Source organism: Coenobita brevimanus, chromosome 43 (assembly GCF_032717465.1).
Source record: "Coenobita brevimanus isolate Jiangsu-jjx chromosome 43, ASM3271746v2, whole genome shotgun sequence".
NCBI classification, from domain to species: domain Eukaryota; kingdom Metazoa; phylum Arthropoda; class Malacostraca; order Decapoda; family Coenobitidae; genus Coenobita; species Coenobita brevimanus.
Genome location: NC_136996.1, coordinates 9,301,924 through 9,326,443, shown reverse-complemented (window position 1 = coordinate 9,326,443; position 24,520 = coordinate 9,301,924). Strand labels below are relative to the sequence as shown.

General features: G+C 41.5%; 1 protein-coding gene across 1 annotated transcript in view; it reads left to right on the top strand.

The window, feature by feature from the left end:
- The window catches only part of LOC145397801 (uncharacterized), a 90,133-nt gene extending 71,086 nt beyond the window's left edge, over positions 1 to 19,047 (top strand). The window contains exons 14-16 of the mRNA XM_080270822.1: positions 15,127 to 15,177; positions 16,932 to 16,976; positions 18,739 to 19,047. Of these exons, the coding sequence (XP_080126948.1) occupies positions 15,127 to 15,177; positions 16,932 to 16,976; positions 18,739 to 19,047 (405 nt within the window). The remainder of the gene's footprint in view (positions 1 to 15,126; positions 15,178 to 16,931; positions 16,977 to 18,738) is intronic.
- Positions 19,048 to 24,520: the final 5,473 nt, after the last annotated feature.

Sequence of the window (24,520 nt, the reverse complement as noted above, 5' to 3'; positions counted from 1 at the left end):
TGTATGGGGGAAGCCTCGCCACACATGAGAGTTGTATTCTACACAGAGCGAATAAAACTCGTGTATAAAGTCAACAACTGTGCAGGGATAAAGATGGCACGGAGTCAGCTTAGCACATCCAATTCCTTGGAAGCTGATTTTACAAGAGAGGTAATATGGGTGGTGTAATGTTCTTCGCATCTGGTAACACTGATAGTAATGGAACATCATCAGGTTTCATTCGGTCACTAGGACGAACCGAACACGGAGATCAGTGTCGCTGTGCGCAGTTATTGGTGGTAATATATATATATATATATATATATATATATATATATATATATATATACAGTATATATATATATATATGTATATATATATATGTATATATATATATATATATATATATATATATATATATATATATATATATATATATATATATATATATATATAATATGGTGCCTTTGTGGTACAGTGGTAAAGTGTGCATTTGCGTACACTGAAGAACGAGGGTTCGCGCCCCGCTAGGGTGATAAACTTTGGGAGTGTTCTTCTGGCTATGTACTGCATTGGCGGATACAAGGGGTGCTGTGGTTGAACCAGTGTCGCATACTATAAAGTATGCTTGCACCTAGTCGGCTTGCGCGGGCCGATTACACTTGGTTCACAGACTACACACACATCCAAAGTCACTCCAACACTACAGTTACACTTACAAGCACTTCTCACCCTACATACAATCTCTACCAGACAGCCTAAGCCACGTGGTAGAGGTACATTGGCTGTATCGTCCCCACTTCGGTCGGCATAGGCCAGTCCTGCAGTGGACACTCAATGATAATGGTATTTTTTTTTTTTTAAGCTGTCACACAATACACCCTCTATATATTGGCATAATGGCAGTTAATATGAATGACACGGATTTCGTGAGTGGTTTAGTTTCGAGTCACGAACAATACAGCATAGTTATCAGCTTCCCCACAACTGCCACTGAACAGAGAATTATCGTGGCGCCCATCCTTCCTGCCGTGAACCTGACACTGGGAAACAGGAGAAGGGAGGTGGGTGAGGAAGGGGGCAATAGTGGTCGAACTGGGGGCTAGAGGAGAGGGGTGATGGGGTAGGGGACGGTGCAGTTTGGTAGACGATAAGAGCTACAGTGGGAGGGATAGATTACAAGATGATGACTGAACCAAATCACTGTTTCATGGAGAATATGGAATTTTACAGTCAGACCATGAAACGTTATGTTGATGTTGCCACGTGTTGGAACTGGCCCTCATGATTTGTAATAATTCACGACACACTTTCCTCTGGGTGGCTCAGTACCCTTGTACTATGAGTATGGTGACTATTTGTTAATGTGGAAATATATGACATTTCCCTACGTTTGTTGGATGTTACAGCTATTTTCATAGTGACTGGGAGTTACTCTGGTAGCCTATTACGTAGTATTACGAGGAGTAGACTGTAGCATCAGTCGAACAGGGCAGTACTCCCGAGTTGAATGGCAAGCTGGTGATAGGGAGTGCTGGAGCTCCCATTTCACCAGCCCTCAGACCTTGATCCTGACCATCTCCCTTTGCTGAACATTTTCAGTGCTTTCATTTACATAGAGAGTAGGCCAGCATACTCTCTTAATACCTCTACCATCAACTGTCTACACCACACAACATGCACATAAGATATCACACCTTCTATTCCCACTCTCTTAAGCAATGGCTGCTGCATTATTACCATCAAATGAGGTGGTACCTCGGATTGCCACCACCGGCAGGGTAGGGCTGGTGGCACAGGGTCCTCCCGGTCGCCGATCGCCATCAAGTGACACTGCCGGCAGCGACTGTTGCAATTTCCAGTCATGCTCGTCAGCAGAGAGGTGAAGGTGTGACCTTATTTTTCACCAATATCCATGGTCTTAGCATTAATGTAAACTCAGTTCATTTTTTCCTACAGGCCATATCCCCTCTGGCCCTATTCCTCACAGAACCACAAATCTCATCCTTTACCGAAATATTCCCATTTTGTTTTTCTGGTTACCATCTCCTCACAAACTTCCGTAACAAGGGTGGCACCTGTTGTTATATCAAATCTCAATATGCAGTTGACACTGTTTTAAACTTCACTTCATGCAGTTTTGATTACTCATTGTATAAACTAAGTTGTCAAAATATTACCAAATATATCCGTGTAGTCTATCACTCCCCCAATGCTTCTTCAGAATCCAGTGTATTTGACTCCATATCCACGCCATTGAGTAACCTTAACCTTGCCCTTAGCACCTATATTACCATTTTGGATGATTTTAATGTACATAATGATGAATGGTTATTGCATTCTGCCAGCACTGACGATGCTGGCCTAGAGTGCGAGCTGTTTGCAGGGTCGTTTAATCTCACGCAGTTGGTAAAACAACCAACCAGAATACCAGATAATCCTGCCCATAATGCCCATCTGTTGGATCTATTCCTGACAAACAATCCAGATCAATACAGGATAGCGGTATTGTCACCACTTGGATGCTCCGATCACAATATCATCAAAGCCTCATTAGTTAGCCCTCCCAAACCTTCCCGTTCTGAACCTGTCAGGGTGACCCAATGGCACTTTGATAGGGCAAACTGAAATGGATTTAGAAATTATCTTTGCTGACATTCCATGGCAAGCTTTCTTCTCTAGTGATGCCAGTTATATCCGTCCCACATTTGCAACTTAATACTAGGTGGTATGGATTTATTCATACTAACTCAACAGTTCACTGAAAGATCGAACTCTCCAAAATGGTTTGATGGCAACTGTGCCAGAGCAACAGCTCAAAAGTCATTAGCATATTATTCTTACTTAAAATCAAGCACATCTGAATCACTCTCTCAATTTAAAATCGCTAGAAACTATGCAAAAGCTGTAATAAATCTCGCTAAATCAAACTTTTTTCAAAATCAAGCATCGAAACTACTTAACAACCCTAATGACAGTAGAATATTCTGGTCAACTTTCAATTGTTTTAATAATAACTTTAACAAGTCATCATCCATTCGCCCACTAAAATCTTCAGATGGCAACATTACAAATGACCCGCATAGGAAAGCAGATATCTTTACCAGTGCATTTGCAAGAAATTCTACCATAGAGGAAGTCAGCCAGAACGTCCCAGTACTAAAAATCGACTCTCCCAAAACTGTTCCACTTAAAATACAGACAAGATACGTAAAATCTATCCTAGACAATTTTCCTACCAACAAAGCTCCAGGCCCAGATGGAATTCCTCAAAATTGTTTTGAAAGTGTTCCCCAGAACTTGCCTCTGTTCGTATCAAAATTATTCAGACTATGCATACGAACTTCATTATTCCCTAATTCGTGGAAAGAGGCCAATATCCACCCATTTCCAAAGAAAGGAAGTTCCTCTGACCCCTCTGATTACAGACCAATAGCTGTCACATCTACTCTTGGTAAAGTATTTGAAATTGTAATTAATAAGCCCATAGTTAAACATCTTTAATCCAACAACTCAATTAGTGACAGACAATATGGTTTTCACCATGAAAGATCCACCATTGACATACTCAGTCTTCTGACTCATACCATCCATCAATCAATCGACCTACATGGAGAAACTCATGCAGTAGCCGTTGATGTTTCTAAAGCTTTCGACAGAGTATGGCACTGTTCCCTGCTGTCCAAACCCCCTTGCTATGGACTAACGTCTTTTGTTCCTCTGCTTTCCTCATATCTCAGCGACAGAAGAATAAGAGAAAAACAAGATGATGCATATTCCAATTTCCTCTCAGTTAACGCCTGCATGCCACAGGCATCAGTTCTGGCGCCAGCCCTGTTCCTGGTTTATATTAATGATCTCTTATCTGTCACCCACAATTCCATCTATTCATATGCAGATGACTCAACACTACATAGTTCATTCACACTCAGACACCCATTTACAAAGTTTAATCTCTCAACTCAGTACAGCCTTCTCCATAAATCAAGACTTATCTACGATCAGTGAATGGGGACAAAGTAATCTTGTCTCATTTAATGTTAGTAAAACCAGATGTATACAATTAACTAATAGACAGATATTGCCGGATTCGTATATTACCTTCATTGCTGCTAATATTCCCACCTCCAAAAGTATTGAAATTCTCGGCGTCTCACTCAACAATGCCCTCAGCTGGACCTCTCATGTCAGATCACTTGCTAAAACCGCCTCAAAGAAACTTGGATTATTGTACAGAGTCCGTAACTTCTTCACTGACGAGCATTTAGCTATAATATATGAGTCACGTGCACTCTCAGCCTGAATATTGCTCACCCTTGTGGAATAGATGTGGATAGGTTGCATTAATACAAGTAGACAAAATTCGGAACAAAGCTGTTGGAATTATTAATAACACTGCTGTTATAAATAAACTACCTCCCCCACGAGTAAGAAGGAATGTTGCCTCCCTTGCTTTATTTTACAGATATTTTTCTGGCAAATGCTCAGACGACGTTGCGTCCATTGTGCCACCTCTCCATTCCTTCCCTCGTGCTACATGGGCATCTGGTAGCGCTCATTATTGGAACGTCAATCAGCCACATTGCAGAACTTTTGCTTATCAGAATTTTTTCATTACCCGAACTGGATCTCTTTGGAAGTCGCTTCCTCAGAGTTGTTTCTCTCCAAACTTCAACCTACAGCTGTTGTAGTCCAATTGTTACAGATATTTTATGAATGGAGGACACCAGTAATCTGGTGTATGGATTATTTTTTTTATTCATTTGTTTTTCCTTCCTCTGTTCTGTTATTTAAATAAAATCTGATATCGCAAACAGAGTAGGGATAGGCCAGTGTAGATTTTTCCTGTATCACCAATAAATATGAACAGTCTTACTAATGATGGTCCCTATGGTTTTCATTAATATCAGTATGGCACCGATGTAAAATAAAGGTGGATTTACTTGACTTAGGTTTATGTTACCGTTTCCGTATACCGTGTTTGGCTGTTGATTTTACGCAGTGCCAGTGATTATTAGTTATATTTAGGTTAATACTGAGCAACTGTCATATGCCCCAAGCATTCCTTCACAAATCCTCGAGCCAGTAATGGTGGAACAAGGTTGTAATGTCTGCAGTTATCCAGTCTGGGCATGTGCATATTACATCAACTATGCCATTAGTTACAAAAGTTGCATGTAGTAAATGCAAACATACACTTTATTTGCAGTGTGTTTTGTTATGCTAAACAACCGAGTAGCATTCACACTATGAAACTGACAGGATGAAGATAAATACGAGGACCAGTGCCCTGTTCACGAAGAGCAATTACTGAGCCACACATCTTAGTAGTGTCCGAACATGGAGCTATTGCCCTGGCTGAGTAACGGTGTGTATTGCAATCCATTGAATAAGACAGGTGATCCACTGTCGTTGAAGTATAAATATGTGATCCGCTGTTCATGGTATAGCAGTCATTACGGCCATCTCCCCTCCCCGTTAGTACCCATGTCTCAGTGCACGTAGTTGTCGGGAAGAGGGAGGGGCGGACAGTGAACTGGATACTGAGGTTGTGAATCAGACTGCTTAACAGTTATTATTTTTATCATACTACGGTTTACTCTATTGGTATAGGGTTTTCAGTGGGTCTTAAAAATGTTCAGCCCTGATACCCCCAGATTCAATTGCGGGTCAACCCGATACCTCCTCTCTAATATTGTTATTCCTTCCACTTTCAGTTTCCTGTAAAAAAAAAAAAAAAAAAAAAAAAGAGGAGAGAGGATGGCTATGATCAAATACTTTAATTCTATAGATTCCTTTACTTATATTTTCAACAAAATAACGTTCATACACTGGTTAGTTAGTCGTAGCTACCATACACGATTTTTTTTTTTTTTTTTTTCAGGATACCTTTCTGGATACCCCTAAGAAGCCAGTTAAATACCCCCTTGGGGTATCGAGGCACTACTTTATGAACACCTGGTTTACAGTAATCAGACATAAAGATCATGTAATACAGTTGATAAGGCATCTCTCTACCCTCCTATTAGCCCACCCCTGTATCGCCACCCATTTTCTGGGACCCAGTCCATTCCACTCCCACCTTGTAAATCACGTTTTCGTTTACATCGGTGCCATACAGATATTAACAAGAACCACAGGCACGAATCAGTACTGTTAACTATTATTTACTGTGGCAAGAGAAAATTCCTGCCTTCCCCTCCTTAGCTTTCAGTAGCACAATCGTCATCCATGATGTTACTACGTATATACAACAAGAATAGCTTGCAGTCGCTGTGACAACAGGTGTGACTTCAGACAAATATTCTAGGGATGTTTCATATATCACCATGTGATGACCTAGTTGTCATCAAACACTAATAATGCAGGGTTTGTGTACTGTGCTACCCCATGGGGAGTTAGTCGTCCTGTAGACAATATAACAAAACTTGCTGGTAGCCTGCTTAACGTGCCAAAGTCTGCATAACTTTTAACGGCCTTATTATCAAATTCCATAATCAGTGTTAAACTATAGCTGATTTGGCACCATGTCACCAGCGTATCACTTATCTTCCCATCCCAGCTTCCTGCCACAGTCCACTTTTCCCTACCCCCATCACGTCTGCTGTAGAGCCTCCCCTCCCACCAGCCAGACCACTATTGCCCCCTTCCCACCCAACTCCCTTCCCCTGTCTCCCAGGCGCTCCATCCTGCCTCCTCCTGTGACGCCACCTCTTATGAAATTGCGTCTATTACACAGGTCTACCAGCATCAGGTTCACTTCAGGGAGGAGGGGGGATCATGGTAATTTTGTGATTATTATGACAGGTGCGGCAACGCAGATAATGTTATAATGGCTTATACGCTGGCCGTCGGTAAATGTTGAATGGTTCGTGATGTTTGTCGAAAGTCACACTTACGAAACCTGTGTGTTTCATGTGAATAAAATACGAATAAATATGGTGTGAAATTATTATTTTTTTACCATATTCACAAAACGTTATTTTCAGTATATTGTCAAGCGGGACATTGTTTATACTCCACCATTAACTGTGCACAGCAGCAATGATCACTACGTTCGGTTCATCCTAGCGACCAAACGAAACCTGGTGAAATTCCATACCTATCAGTGTTACCAGAAGCAGAGAGCATCACACCACCTCGCTGGTGGACGAGGTGTTTCTGTTTGATACGTCTGTAAAGTCCCGTCCAGACGATCGAGCAATGCCCGCGGGCACAAGCGAGCAGTTTGCCTGTTGACGGGCTCACCGCTTGTGCCCGCGGGCAAATGCGTAAATTGCCCGTGGCAATTTACACATTTGCCCGCGGGCACAAGCGGTGAGCCCGTCAACAGGCAAACTGCTCGCTTGTGCCCGCGGGCATTGCTCGATCGTCTGGACGGGCCTTAACTGTACAAGTTGACAGACAAAGGCGAAAGAGCTTACCTAGGCAGGGTGTAAGCACAGAAGCACAATTCTTGAGCACAACAAGAGGGACACCATCAGGACCATATGCCTTATCAGTATTGAGGCCAATGATGGCAGAAAATACATCAATTGAAGAAATTTTAATGTCAGCCATTAGGAGTCCAAGGGGGAAGTGATGGAGAAAGAGCACAGGAATCGTCTTAGGTGGGATTGGATGAGAAAATCTGGGCGAAGAGTTCTGCTTTGTCAGTAGAAGAAACAGCTAAAGAGCCATCATAGTGGGCAAGAAGAGAGAAGGATGATGAGGTAAAGTTGTTTGAAAGGTTTTTGGAAAGATGACTGATGGAGCATAAAGAATCTGAGTTGGAGAGTTCAGAATATTTAGTACGAATGAAATAGCAGAGCAAAGAACAGACTTACCATGATTCCGGACAAAAACATAAAAGAGATGAGATTCAGGGGTGGGTTGGCTCCAGTACCTTTTGTAGTCTTTCTCCTTGCTGTGGACAGCATTAGAACAAGCTTGATTTAACCAAGTTTCTTTTTTGCATTAGTCAAAGGATATGAGAAGGATATGAGAAAGGAATATATGTGTCCATGCCTAAGAGAATAACCTTGGTAAGACGTGAGGCACACTGGGACGACTCATAACCATGGAAGCAGCATTCATTCCAGAGAAAATCAAATAAGTGCTGCCTGAGGGTCTCTCAATTATCAGCCCCAAAGTGTCATAGTCACTGCTTCTTGGGGTGTCCACAGATCTTACTGGAGCGATAGGACAGGTAAAGGTTATATGGTTGTGATGGAGGAGCCGAGCAGAGAAAATAGATTAACAGTGTAAGCAGAAGTATTAGTTGTATGGAAGAGGCCAAGTATGTTGGAACTCTCTCAAAGGCAATCAGGGAATGGGTAGGGTTCTGTACAAGTTGCTCTAGGTCATTAAGGATAGAAAAGATGTAGGCTTGTTCAGCAGGTGGATCAGTGAAAGGAGAGGAGAGCCAAAGGTGGTGATGAACATTGAAATCATCTAGAATGGATATTTCAGAGAAAAGAGAAATTGATAGAATGTGTTCTACCTTAGAAGTAATGTTGTCGAAGAATTTTTCACAGTCAGTAGACTTAGGGGATAACCAAACAGCACAAATATAGTTAGAGAATGACAGGAAAACCGAAACCAGAAAGTAGAGAATTCAGAAAATTCAAGTTCAGGAACACGAGAATCATATGTTGTTGTGTACAAGTACACAACAGCCACCTTTAGCTTTGAAATGAGTATAGAGAAGGTAGGAGGATACAGAGAAGGATTTGTTGTCATTTGCCTCAGACAGTTGTGTCACAGTGAGGAAGAAAATGTAAGGGTTAGAGGAGAGGTGGTGTTCAACAGAGAGAAAGTTGGAGGAAAGGCTATGAATGTTGCAGAAATGAAGAAGTGAGTCAGACAGTGGTTCCAAGCAACTTGCTTGGTCATCACTGGGAGAGGGGCGGATGGTGGGGGTTTTGATGGCCCTCTTCCCCCTGGGACTCCAAGGCTTTTTGATGAGATGCCACATGTTGTGTACTGTATATTTTGAATAGGAAGTTTAGTGTGTAATATGCATGTAGTTTGGTGTTGACAGGTAGAGAAACTTGTATTGGAGAGCATGCTGGCCTACTTTCTGTGTTACTGAAACACTGAAAAAAATTCAGCAAAGGGGGATGGTCAGAAGTTAGTCCCGACGTCTGATTAAACCGGAGTTCCAGTTCACCCTGTCATAAGCTTTCCATCCACCTTGGGAGACCTGCCTTGCGCGAATGGTGCTACAATCTACTCCGTAGGTGGTTGGTGGTTGGGTAGGAAGGGAGTAGTGAGTCTTTTCAGATGGGAGGTTAAGATTTCTTCCCAATAATCAGAGGGGAGACCGAAATGAGTAAACTAATCAGACAGGAGTAGGCAGGAAAAACTAGATTGACTGAGTGATGAAGTATAATTGATGATAGCTTTGGTCTGTCAGGATGTAAAGATTTCTTATACTTATTTGATAGGTGGAGTTAAGTGTGGGATGGGATGGGCGAAGTAGTGTTAAGACAGGATTAGGATAGTGCTGAGTTTTGGCCGGATGGGAGGAGTATACCATGCGAAGACAGGCACTTTATATGAGATGGTGTTAGGGGTTGGAAAACAAGTTTCAGATTCCTCATATAAATTTGAAAGGGGTACAGAAAAAAAAAAAAAAAAGTCAGAGTGGGTAATGAAGAGTGGGCAGGATAAACTGGGATGATGGAGGGCAGTGGCAATGAGCACAGGGAGTTGCATCCAGCGAACACTAGTATTATTCTAGTATGTTAAGTGGTACGGGCAGAGACAAGGTTATTAATCAGATACTTCTCCAAAGTAGAATAATAATAGCAACAATAAATATGACAAGGGACACCCGCAGAGTGCAACACCTACACCTTACAAATGGTCAAAGATGAATACTCATATTTACAGTAACTTCGCTCTGTGACCTTGACCTTCAACCTATTGTTTTCAAAATGAATAGATATCATTCTTGCTTAATTGTCAACCATTCCACTAATACTGGGCGAAATTGAATAAAAACTTTTTCAGCTGACCTTGCCCTATGATCTTGAGATTTGATCAACTGTTCGCAAAATCAATTCTCTTCATCCATGGCATACCCACGGTCTTTCCATCAAGTTTAGTCAGAATGGAATAAAACTGAGACTGGATGATCGAAATTATAACCCATGACCTTGAGCTTTGACGGATAGTTCTCAAAGTCGAATCCAATCATATCTGTTTTGCTCTGAACTCATCGACAAATTTTGGTCTAGATCCGATAAAAATTGTATACCGGCACCTTGAATTTGGCGTATAATTCCTTGTCCCCCCCCCCAAAAAAAAAAGATCAGCCTCTTGGGTGACCATCAACACGTCCACCAAATTTCGTTTAAACTGGGTAAAAATTTAGTGATATTAATCATCCATACCATCACACACACAGGCACTCCAAGCAAAACATTATTGCTGCCTGGGCTATCGCTCACATGGGTGTAATAATAAAATAAGCATGCTCTGCTCTCACGTGCCTAGCGATGCAGTTAAGGCCGTAAAACATAATTATACCCCTACAGCAATCACTTACAGGAAATATATTCCTTGACGAAATGTAATACCAAATGAATCAGAAGCTTATATATATATGAATATTAAAGTATATATATAAACGTCCAGTTACGTATACGAAGTCAACAAAACTGGAGGAGACTGAAGGTGGATAGAACACACGCTCCTACTTCGTCCTCGTCGCTCCGAAATGCAATACCTCAGTCACCCTCCTTCATCCCAGATTCATTCTCCCCACCCTCCAGACCCACCTCCCCCCACACCTCGCAAAACTTTCACCCCCCTGCCCCTCCCCTCTATTTTCCTTCCCTCCCCGACAGGCCTGGCAGTGTGTGTGACTGTCTCAGGGTGGAGGACAAAGAGGCGGGGAGGGTGAACAATACGAGTCATCTCAGAGAATGGACAGTGTTCATCACGACTCAGATACGCGTGCACTCGACTTCACCAGTAATTCCATGCCCGATATTTGCAGCTTTTTCTCATCTATGCATTCTTTCGTCCTCATGATATTTTCTTTATGGGAGAGGTTTCTGGGTAGTCACCCCACACACACACACACACACACACACACACACACACACACACACACACACACACACACACACACACACACACACACACACACACACACACACACACACACACACACACACACACACACACACACACACACACACACACACACACACACACACACACACACACACACACACACACACACACACACACACACACACACACACACACACACACACACACACACACACACACACACACACACACACACACACACACACACACACACACACACACACACACACACACACACACACACACACACACACACACACACACACACACACACACACACACACACACACACACACACACACACACACACACACACACACACACACACACACACACACACACACACACACACACACACACACACACACACACACACACACACACACACACACACACACACACACACACACACACACACACACACACACACACACACACACACACACACACACACACACACACACACACACACACACTATCCAGTTACACATACAGGATTTCAAGCAACAATAAACCTTAACATGATAAACAGCACATCAGATATTAGCAAACAATTATGGTTCACAAAACAAGCGAAGTATTAAAGGGTTGATCAGTGCATCTATATAGCCTTAATGAAAGTTGGAAATCATTACACTTCTGATTAGTAACTTAACTACAATTTGACCAATCCCTTTTTTTACGGAAAAAAAAAAAATCCCAATGATATATCATGGTTAGAATAAGAGCATACAAAATGAATTAAACACACTTTAAATAACATAGGTTATGATAAACATTATAGTATACACTAGCCAAAACAGGAAAGGACCTTATACACTATTTCCTCAATAGGAAACTGAGCATCGTCACCAAGGATTTGACTCCAGGAAGTAAAGTTATATCTTGTACGTATGTGCTGAGTCAGTGGACACACCTCCAGTACATGCAACTCTGTTTGCACAGCACCACATGGACAGAGCCGCTCTGCTACCGGGAGACGTCCCCGTCCACGCCGATTCCAACGGCCCGTCTCAATTGCCAGATTGTGACTGATTACCCGCTCCCGACTAAATGCCATTCTGTGTACCTCACTAGTTTTACCACGACATTTATAGATATCGTGAACTGTTAAGCTAGGGTTCAACACATTATAAATTAGCCTTCTAGAAGATGTAGAGTTAGAAATTGATCGCTTTAAAGATTCAGTGCCGACTTTAACATCATCAACAGAATTATTAATTAAACTCTTAATGTGTTTACTTGTTGGTGTGTTAACCGCCATGGTCAGCCTGACGGCGTGCACCCACGGGTCATCGGGCATACCGCGCCTCTCCCCCCACAGTCGCTGGAAAAGCTTCCTCTGCCTTGCTAGTACTAAAGATTTCAGTGGCGGGCACCCGAGTTCCACGTAACAAACTTCCGTGCACGCCGTCATACGAGCTTCCAGCAGCTGTTTAATATCCCAGTTATACAATTTTTCCATTGGCCTCAAGTTCCCATTGAACCAGGACTCACAGCCATATAGGATGGTTGACATTAAGGCTGCTTCAAACATTTTCTTTTTAACATAAAATGGTATGTCTATATTCTTTTCCAAAAATGACACAAATTTCAGAATGTGGCACATTTTTGCTTGTGCGTGGGCGGTAATGGCGGACGACAGGGTCCCGTCGCTTGTGAACAGGCTGCCCAGATACACATATCTGTCACACCACTGTACGACCATATCACCAACGCAGAATGGCTCACGATCGCCCACTGACGCATGGATTGCAAAGAACTTGGTCTTAATATTATTCACAACCATGCCATTATTTACACAGGACTGATTCAGAAATGTAAGTTTATGTTCCATCCCACGTCGCGTTGTCGAGAGAAGAACAGTATCGTCCATAAGGACAAGGAGATGAAGCCACTGTAAAAAACCATCTGGCCCACAATTGGACTTTATCAACTTAATCATGCTGTTTACAAAAATGATAAATAATAAACAAGATGTTGGGGAACAATGTCTGACGCTCTCTCTCTCTCTCTCTCTCTCTCTCTCTATCCAGTCAGATGCAAAGCGCTATATGGTCTGCCGTGTAACCGTTCGCTTTGGCTAATGTGTTTGATCATAATTACTGCAAACCATTTGGATCATTACAGGGCACACGATATCCCCGCTCGGGAAAAACTGATATGAAAATGAATTATCATGTCCCTTTATGGCGTGGTTTTTACCCTCGTATTACACAACTCGTTCCTGAAATTTTGGCAGAGCTTTCACCGGCCTTACATCGTTGTCATTTATCACCGGATACTCAATCTTTACGTAATGTGTGATTTGCCAGAGAAAAGCGCTTACCGCCACTCCTCTGGGGCATTTAACCTTAGGCCAAATTTATTATGTTTGTCCAAAATTATCATGTTTGTCTAACCCATCAAGCTATTTAGGGTAGTCAGAGCAAACTCATATAATTATACCGCTCGATCCAGAGTACAGTACTCTAAGCTATCCTGAGATATTCTTATACACATCTTGTGCAGTGTTTTTGATAAGTGGGTGCAAGATGTAGTGGTATTAGACGTAGACAGAGAGATAATGCTGATTTCATGTGTGTAGTGTGTCTGGGAGAGCAGGAGATTGTCAGGTGTGCAAGGATTGATCTTACTGGTGAGTTTCTTGAGTGTGTGGAAGAGTTTTGTGATTTGGGAGACATGTTATGTGCTGGACGTGAGGCTGGAACTAGCTCTGTGGCTAGAGTGAGGAGTGGTTGGAAGAAGTTCAGGGAGCTGTTGCCTTTCCTGACCATGAGAGGGATCTCCCTCCGTGCTAAGGGTATATATTAGGAGTTTAATACTGTATGGTTGTGAGACCTAGGCTGTAAAGGAAGAGGATAGTCGCAGGCTCATACCTGCAGAAATGACTATGACTAGATTGATGTGCAGTGCGTCCCTGAGTGCGAGGACTGTGGGGAGGGGGGCAAGGTTTACGATGGAAGACGTGAGAAGAAGGATGGGACTGGAGTTCATTGGTGTTGTGATGAGGAGAGGTAAATTAAGAGTGTTTGGGCATGTAGTGAGGATGGGGGAAGATAATTTGGTGCAGAAAGTGAAAAATGGTAACGTTTGGGATATGGTTGCGAGAGGTAGTCCGAGAAAGACCTGGGACGAGGTTAATGAGTGTGACCTCAGGGATAAGGTACTGAACAGGGAAGTTGCCAGAAATCGAGCAGCATGGAGAACCGCCATTAGGTGACCAAGGCCGACGCATGCAAGCATGTTGGAGCCTTCAAAAACGACACGAAACGAACATCTGGACTATGGATTTGGTAATCGGACTGCGAAAAGAGAAAAAGTACATCATTACTATAACCACATTTTTATAATTCGTGTTGCAAACTCGTCTTATTACTTGTATGCATCTCGATCCAGTGTATCCTGAGCTATCTTGAGATATGCCTACGCACATTTAGATAATGGATGCTGTAATCAGATTGATTTAAAAATATCATATAAATCCTTCTAAATTTTTTGTCGCCTAATGGATCCAGTTTGATATAGCCTAATATTCCACATCGCAGTAATTTTATATTCGCTTCTGTCCATCCGATATCACCTAAGACAGACAGCTATAGAGTAATTTGCCCCTAATTACTCCCTTATATTCGTTGTTATCCAGCCGTCTGGGACAACTGTTTTACTCGTAACTCACAGCAACAAGGGGAAGTCTTTTGCATTTTAGTCGTGTTATCTCTAAGCAACTTCGCCCGACTTAGGAATCATCTCCCTTACTGAAGCAGTTAGATTAATGAGACTATATCTACCTCTTCCACTTCAAAACGTTTATCCGAAGCGGGATAGAAGTTCCTGAAAGTGGCAAGAATAAAATAGGAAAGACGCTATTATAGTGAAAGTGTTATTGTTCTTCTCCCCCCCTCCTCCTCCTCCACATCCCTCCTTAGTTGCAACTAATCAAACAGAGTCGGATCGAGTTTAGCCTGATATAACCAAAGTTAACTCAGTTCACGCTAATACTATTATCCTCAAACTCAACTTTGTCACCTCCTTCCCCAGACTATCTCCACGGGCTTCAGGTCACTTCCCACGCCAGCACTCAACGACCAGGTATGTACTGTACAGTCGGGGACTTTCCTCATGTGGCTAATATACCTACTGTAAATTGACAAAGGCATCTACTGTCAGGGACAAGAATATTGCCTGATATTTCACCTCGTCAACCTCTCACTTTCTCCTAACTGCTAATATATTATTTCTAAACTGAGAGAGGTTTGGTATGTTTCTGCCCATATAATGGAAGATTCTTCCTCATTTTTGCCTCAGGGAAGGATGTAGTGGACATGTCCTACTTGTGAAGTAGACATAAGGGAATAGTTTACGAATTTTTGTCTCTGACTGTACAATTGTGGACAAGAATATTGTTTCACTTTTTAGTGGAACAATTATGAAACTGACACAACACTCTGAGAAGTTTGCTTGCCTACAGAGATCGCATTACTCGCTTTTGAAAGTCTTTGTTCACGATCTCGTAATTTAGCATAATGGAGTGAATTGATATCCGTAACTGTACAATGAAAGACAGATGTTCGCCCACTAATCAACTGCGTCTACTTTCAGTTCGGCCGTTTCTATTACTTTTCACCGTGACGCACCATGTCAAAGAAAATAATTTATGGACAGAAATGCAATGCATGCAATGTCCTCGCAACTAATGAATATTAGACAGAAGAAGAAGTGAATAGCAACAGAGGTGAAATACGAGGTGAATTTTTGAGCCTGACTATATTATATTCAAAAATTTTCCCAAACTTGTAGCCCTTAATCAAGTGACATATAAAATTTTACACTCTCCAGGCAGTTCTCTTTTACTCAGGGAAAACTTTCTAAACTCATGGGGCTTGATAGATCCTTCAGTAACCCTTTTACCATTAGAGTGGTCTCCAAAACTGAGTAAAAGCGTCAAGTAAGCAAGAACAAAATATGAATCACGTCCTTTTGAATCTGGCGACGTTTTAATTTATCGTCACCCTCATAAAGAAACTGCCTAAGTCATTGTTTCTACTTTTCGGGAAATCGAAAAAACACTGTCTCATTTTCTTATTTTTCAATGACTTCGGCAGAAACTTGAGGCGCACTTTAGACCACTCACACCCTAGACCTGGCAATGGCAGCTATACCAATAGGTGCGCCACGTGATGAAGAATTGATTTAGACAAAAATCCAGAAATCGCCGAAAAATGACATTGGCAGAGTCTTTATGAGGGTGACGTTATGCTTTGCTGCTTCCACACGATTTTATTTAGCTTGGAGAAAGCCTCTTAACGTGTAAAGATAAATGAACGTTTTATGAAACCCCTCAGTTTTAAAAGATATGCTAAGCTAAATAAAATCCTACGGAGAGAACAGGGATAATTTTAAAAATAAAAAAACAATGTTGAAATGATTAGCTTCTTCAGTCCGAGGTGGTTGCTCAGGACCAGAAAAATACAGGTTTGGAGCAGGAGGAATGATATAGAAATGACATCCTCGGATTTAGTAAGTAATCAGCAATCCTTTTATAACCCTTCCAATATGAGGTGGTCTCACAAAGCTGAGTACAAATATGTGACCATAGCGAAAACAACAAATTCCGGTAGACGACGTTCCCGGGTTGAAAGGGTTGTGTATAATGTTGATCATTAATACTTCTATCGTCACCCATACAACAACTACCTGTAAGCATCTCACACCCAAGCAGTATGAATAACAGAGTAAAAAAAAATGTACGAAACAAAATGGAAAGAAAATATGTACCTGTACAGGGCCAAGTTCAGCATGCAGTACAAGTTAGTTAATATTCTTTATGTCCAATTTTGCAGCAGGAGCGGGACAACAACCTGGATTCCATGACCACCACCAACACGCAGGTATGTGTGTGTGTGGGGGAGGGGGCGGGGTGAGTGGATATGTGTGTGTGTGTGTGTGTGTGTGTGTGTGTGTGTGTGTGTGTGTGAGAGAGAGAGAGAGAGAGAGAGAGAGAGAGAGAGAGAGAGAGAGAGAGAGAGAGAGAGTGCATAGCGTGTGTGGCTGGGGTGGCAGGGGCTTACGGTTAGTGGGCAATATATTTATCGGTAGGGAGGCCCTGGGTAGGAGAAAAAGGTCAACATCTGTACCTTTAAAGATCCTCTCCTTTAATTCTCTTCTCCTTCAAATCATAATTCCTTCAGCCCTGCATAGTTTCAGGCTCTCTTAACCTCCAACTTCCATACCTACAACTCTTAACTTTTTTTCAGTCCTCCGACCTACCATTTATAATTTGTCACCCGTCCGTGTTTTCACTATACCAATTTTTCTCTGGTCCAGCTTTCCTGCCTCCTTATTTTCCATCTTTGCAGCCTCCAATTCTTTCATCTCCAACTGCATCATCGACACAACTCGCTATCCTTCCATTTCCAGGTCTTTCATATGTTTTACCATCTGTGCTTCTATCTTTCCATTCCCCCTGCCTTCTACTCCACCAACTTTCACTTTTCCTCCTCTATCCCATGTTTAAGCATGCTAATAGCATTCCATCACTTCTGTCTTTGAAACCCCAAATTTAGGTACATCTTCGTGATCTTCCACTCATCAAGCTTTCCATCTTTCTTGCCTTCCACTTCTTCACTCTTCACTCCTCCAGGGCTGTATTCCTTAGTCTTCCAAGCAGACAATATTCCATCACATCAGTCTTCCACCCCTTCGTCTTTCCACCATTCTAGTCTTCCGTGCACCCTGCTTTCATTTCTGGCATTCCAGTTTTGAGCCTCCCATTCTTCCATTTTCATCCATAGAAATTTTCATCCCGCACTTCATTTACTTTTAATCTCTCTATTCCTTCATTATTCCTGTAACTTCACCCTTTCATTTCTTCGTCCTTGCAAATGTCCAACTTTCCATTACTCCAGCCACTCCATCCCTCTGACAAAGCCTTCCATCAGTGTGTCTTTAGTCTATCTTTTCAGTTCTTCCGATTTCCATACCAGTATACCATCTCTTGTCTTTTCATCTACAAATTTCCGTCCCTCCACGCTTCTTCCCCTCTAGTCTCCCTTTTCTTTTCCTCTTTATTAACTTAATTATCAGTTCCTCAACCATTCAACGTCGTCATTCTAATAATCCTTGAACCTACCAATCTTCCAGTCATCCACCATAGTATTCTCTCACATTCCCCGTACTTCTGTCATTCCTTTTCTAAATTTTCCAATACTAGATCCTTCACCCCGCCAACCAACTTCTGTCTCTGAATGGTAATTACATTTTCAAATACTTGTCCATCATTTGTCAGCCTGGGAACCATCTTCACTGAATAGAAATGAGCTCTTGACCTATTGAAGATGCGTGATTTATGTATCACTATTTATGGCCCCATTTACCCCTATTACCCTCAGGTATTACGATTTCCAAATGATACTCTGTCCAATTTCAGTAAGTTTTCGTTGTATATTTTAATTTTATTTCTTTTTTTAAAATTAAAATCACAGTGTTTAACAGACAGATTGCCCTGTTAAAGTTCCGTTGCAGCTGATAAAGTTGGCTCGTAATATCAACATTTTACAATGCCGAGCCACCGGCAATGTGATAATATGTGATATTTTGGATGACGTCTCTGATATATAATGAGGATCTACTGTTTATCATCTTTTGTCGCAGTTGGAGTTGGAAGACACTCCTCCCCCACCAGTCCCCAAGAAGACGTCGATGTCTGGGCAGGAGGGCAAGAACAACGGAAGGGAGAGTCGGCTGAGCAATGTTGACAGCAAGAATGGGAGAGAGAGCAGACTGGGAGGCCATGAGACACGAGGCTATGACGGCAGGTACAGCAGGAGTGGTGGTTACGACAGCAAGGGCGGGGGCTACGAGAACAAGGGTGGAGGCTACCAGCAGAGGCTAGGAGGGTCACAACACTCAGATGTTCAGCTCACTACCATCTACCCTCCGCCACGTCGCTTTGAGCTCTAGCAGGGGGCCAGCTACGTCTAGTCTGGAGGAGGAAACTAGGCCTATACCAGTAGCCTGTTATCCCCTGCACTCCTATGACGTAATTTCTCTGTCGTTCTTGCCACCGCTAGACGATTTTATTCAGCTGAGCACAGACACCTTGCAGTGAGGAGGTTACAGAAGACTAAATCTATCCCCTCCAGTTCAGGTATATGTATAGGTGAATTAAATCGTCTGGTGATAGCAAGAACCAAACATAAAATACATAATTGGATTTAAAGGCTAATTACAAAGATGAATTCATACATGGCATTCACTGTTCAGCAGCCAGTATAATTTGTGTACTGAAACAGAATACTCCAGCTTTACTACGAAGTGTTGTAATAATGTCAGAGTTGTTCAAAAAACACTTTAACACTCCAATGAACTGCTCAAATGAAGTCGCCACTTTTTTTTTTTCCAAGGGTAGCTATATAGTAAGGCATATAAATCAGAAGTAAAACAGGAGTGTTCAGTGATGCAAAATGGTGTACTGTGTTGCAATAATGGTTTATGCACGAGTAGCTGTTGGACAAGGGAAATTGGTTCATTTGAAGTCATCAAGGCGATTCAGGTTGTAGAATGCGAGCTGCTAAGTAGTATATTTATTTTCAGTTATTGTAGAAGCGCGAAGAAAAAAAATACTGATTATAACTTGGTGCGAAGACAAGAGATGAAGAGCAATATCTGATCCTACATGGAACTCAAGGCTGTATTTTCATTTGCCATAAATGATCTTTAAGTGGTTAAAAATACCAATAATGTGGCATAAAAATAATGGATCATAGTTGATACTAAGCAGTAATTTCTACAAACTACTTAAGTCCTGGACACACACAACTGTCTGTTCCCCCAGCTGAAGATAGGAGAAGCAAGAAACACGATACCTCAAGAGGGAAACACATCTAGTTTAATGATGACACAAGACCTGCCGTGCGCAGGAGGTTCCCCGATTTCTGACACCTCCCCAGGGCAACAACTACCAGAACCTCGAGGCTTGTGGCATGGCGCGCGCGCGCGCGCACACACACACACACACACACACACACACACACACACACACACACACACACACACACACACACACACACACACACACACACACACACACACACACACACACACACACACACACACACACACACACACACACACACACACACACACACACACACACACACACACACACACACACACACACACACACACATTTACCAGTGCATATATTCCTTAATATTTTTACAAGATTTGTTGTTCGCAGATATTGACATACGGATCGTACCTATTGCTGCATTTTTTTCCTACAGTCGTGGTAAAAAGCTCATCCGATATTTCACGGTATCTACCTCACGTTTAGGTCATGTCCGTCACTTCCCTCCATGACGCATCATATCAGAATCTATGTGCGGAAAAACATATCAAAGTCCTCTCAGCTTATATAAATCGGCCATCAGACCTTGAGACGTAAAAAAAGTGAAATACTAGATGAACATGTGCTCCGACTGTTCGTTTCTGAGACACTAGATCCAACAAACTACCAGGATGCAGCAAGAAGGTATTGGCAAAAAAAAAAAAAAAGTTATAAATTTATGCAGGTACAAAAAAATAATAATAATTCCGGGCTGCTGGTGCTCCTCCCAACATCACTAGTGCGGAACCACAAAACAATATATACTCGTAATTCTGGACACTCGGTGTGTATCGGGTCACTTTGCATTGCTGCCGGCCCAGAAATCATATATTCCGAACCAACGCACGGGAAATGTATACATGAAAGCAATCAGTGCTCACTGAAGTACTAATCCAATGCATACTAATTGGTGCATCTTCATGACGTACCTCCTGAATGCAGTCCTCACGCGCAAAGCAACAAAACTGAAAATAGACACACAAAATAGAACTACCACAGCACATGCTCGTATAATCATCAACCCAAAATATAAAGAGAATGTACAGAGATAGTCCCATAATGTAATCTTTATGGAGAGATACACATTTAATAACTCAATTTGCATAACAAAGCATGAACCCTAATATCTGTGAGTAGAGAGGACACCGAGTAATCAAGTTATCCTCTGCAGTACGATGGCTCATTTTTTTTATATCCTCACTACCGAACAGGGATTTGGACCAGCTTAAGGAAACTAGAGTGCAGTGAAGAGATTTGTGAGGGCCGTATTTTTACTTTAAGGTTGAAAAAATATTTGGTAAGTAGAATAAAATCGTCTGGTCGCAACTAAAATATAAAAAAGTCACTGTCGTGGAAGGATCAAGTTCTTTGATCCGGTTGATGGGTTTTATTTAATCTTTGCCACATATTAATGATTTTATTCAGCTTAGGAGAAACTTTCGTAATGTGGGGTTTGATATACCTCCCACTACCTTCTTCAGTACGAGACAGCTTTCCCAGGTTAAGTTCGCCTATATGTAATGAGAAAAGAGTCATCGTTGTGAAGAGGTTAACCCCTTTAGACGGAACGTCATTTTGATTTTTTTATTGCCACTTCTAGCCGATTTTATTCAGCTAATGGGATTCCCCCTGTAGCGAAAGGGGTTTAATAAAAGCTGTATCCAACTCTTTCACTTCAACAGTTTCTTGTATACAGAGTTAAATCGTCCGTAAGTGGCCAAAATTAAATAAAATACGTCATCGTGGTAAAAATACTTCATCGTGTTGAAAAGGTTAATTGGAATATTACAGAGCCTCCAGACGTACTCTACCCCGTAGCGACTGGGGTCAAAGGTCACCATCCTACTCATCTGCCACACCAGTAGTTAAAATTATACTTATTTACCTCCTTGTAGATGCTATATGTTAATTACTATTACTCCTAGTGTTGTAAACAGATTGAATTATTTATGTACTTAGTGAAACTTTGTTAAATGTAAAAGGATTTATCAGACTTTTTCCCTTTTATTTTGATCCTGAATTTCTAAATAGGTAAAATGTCGGACTTAACTTTGAACCCTCTTATGGTTAATACAGTTATTGTACTTTACTTCAGTTAATGTCAAGTTATTTTATTCCATTGGCCATGAGTCACAGGAGACTGAGGCTAGTATTCTCGACGGTTAAGGAAGCTCCCTAACAGCTCTTTCTAACCGATTTATTTTGGATACGGCAGACTAATATCGCTTTGTACTGCATTAATGCAGACTATGGCGATATTGAAATGATTTAAGTAACACAGAAGTGGAAGGCAAGGTGTAATAAGCAAAATAAAGCGCAAATGAAAAGGCATTAGGGAGTTCCATTAATGGACTTGAAAACGGGCCCTAATGAGTCGATACTGTAGCGTTTACTTTTTCATGACAGAGGTAACTCGAGTTTTCTTTTCTAGGTACTTCCAGCAGTTTTATTCTGTTGTGAATGTTTACCCCTGTTGTCATATAATTTTCACAGAAGCATGCAGGTTTACCATCAATTTTCTTTTAACCCCTGAAGTACAAATATGAATTTCCGAACAGGTAAAATGTCACACGCACCCATTAGTATTCACCCACCATGTCTTATAATTTTCACATTTCCACCAACGTCAATATGCCTGAAAAATTCTGGCTCCACTCCACTGCAGCCCTGCATAATTCATCCTGCCTGTGACAGTCCTGTGCCAGGCCTATTGCAAAAGTACGAAATGGTTGGAGTCGCTTTTTTATCGATTTTTCGTCATATTTTTACATTGTTTTTTACTATGACGATTAGAGTACATTACACAACCACTGACAATTACAACAATACTGTTACATACAAAACTGATCTCGCAATTTACTTTTTAAAAATATGAAGACCTTTCTAAACTGTTGTGCTATTTTATAGTAACAGTTTTGTAGAAAAATATGATATTATGGAATATATCCCTTCAAAATCTGATCTACCATTCTATAGCATCAGGGTATCCAGGGCCTCACAAACATAAGAAATTATTCATATGCATCTTGTAGAATGCCAACATTTGGAAACATAAAACAGTCGTCCCTATTCTTAAAGCAAACATGGACCCAACACAGCCTCCTTTGTACATACTCATAAAACTCTGCACACAATCCAAGATAAATGAATGCCTAAATCTTAACAGTCTCTCCTCATATCGTATTTGCTAACAAACAACACGGCTTTAGAGCACTACACTCCACAAACATCTTACTAACCAAAATTACACATTGCGCGATTGTCGTCATAAATTACTCATCAAAATCAACAATACAAACACAGAGAACAAAACCAGTAAAAGCTTTCCACCTACTTATCTGGCAGAGAAGCACATGTTACATTTCACAGTAAGCCACCACGAACCCAAAATCTCTCAATTGGAGTTCCAGAGGGCTCTTAAAATATGCGTGATATTCGTACACCCCAAACGCACATAAACATTGTTTCATAAGCAGATGACATTACCATAACATTCTCATACCATATTGCAGACACAGCCTTCTCACTGAAATAAGACTACCTCAGCACGCCTTAGGTATGGACCGAGAACGAAAGGCTGATGATCGCTCCATCATCGGCAATCATGAGCACAGGTTCACCTTCTAACATCACATGTAACAATGTACTCATGGCATCCCCCTCCCCCCTACTGTGCGTGTGAGAGTGATATATGACACTGGATTCGTTTTCAAAGACAACATACAGTACACCAGAAAGTGGTGCACTCATAAACTTAACACACGCAGGGCAATTACAGAGACAGACCAGGGCAACAAAAGGAAACACTCTCCTTACCCTACAAACAATACATTAGATAAATGATGTACTATGCTTTCCTAGTATGGGTCCCCATCATATCTAACACCCACTACAACACCGCAGAAGACAGAATAACGTTGGCCGTATCGTTAATGGCTGCACCAGTACCACTTCAACAGCTTACTTCGAAAGCCAAGTTCCTCCTAGTTAGAGGTATTTTGACACGAGACACATTTCCACATGGTAGCCTGTGCCAGCACAACGCCTTTGTTATCGCAGATTTTGAGATAGTTTATTATAATTATGTTACTGCTTAACATGCATCTAGCTGGTTTAAGTACAGTATAAGTGACATGTAGTACACTAATTCCAAATTACCGGTGAAATATAAATGTTTCTTTACATCAAATCGGTTAGAATGTAACATTTTCTTACTGCATTTTTTATATAAATGTGAAATGTGTAATAATTACCGTACTGAATGTTAATGATTAAATAAAGGTAATATGTATAAATTTCGAAACCTAGCAGCAAGATGTAACTCACTTGTTTCTCAAAGTCTGGCACTGAAAAATGAACCAGGTTTTCGAAGCCCCGCACAGAAATATGAACGACCCACAACGAGTTGCTGAGTCGGAACCAGAAGACAGCCAGACAGAGATCAATGGCTACAGAGAGGACGGACGTGTGTTGCTTGCTCTCCTCTAGCTTTAGCGCTGCCCCACGGCAATAGCTTTTTGATCGCCACTAGGGTGTTTTTAAGTA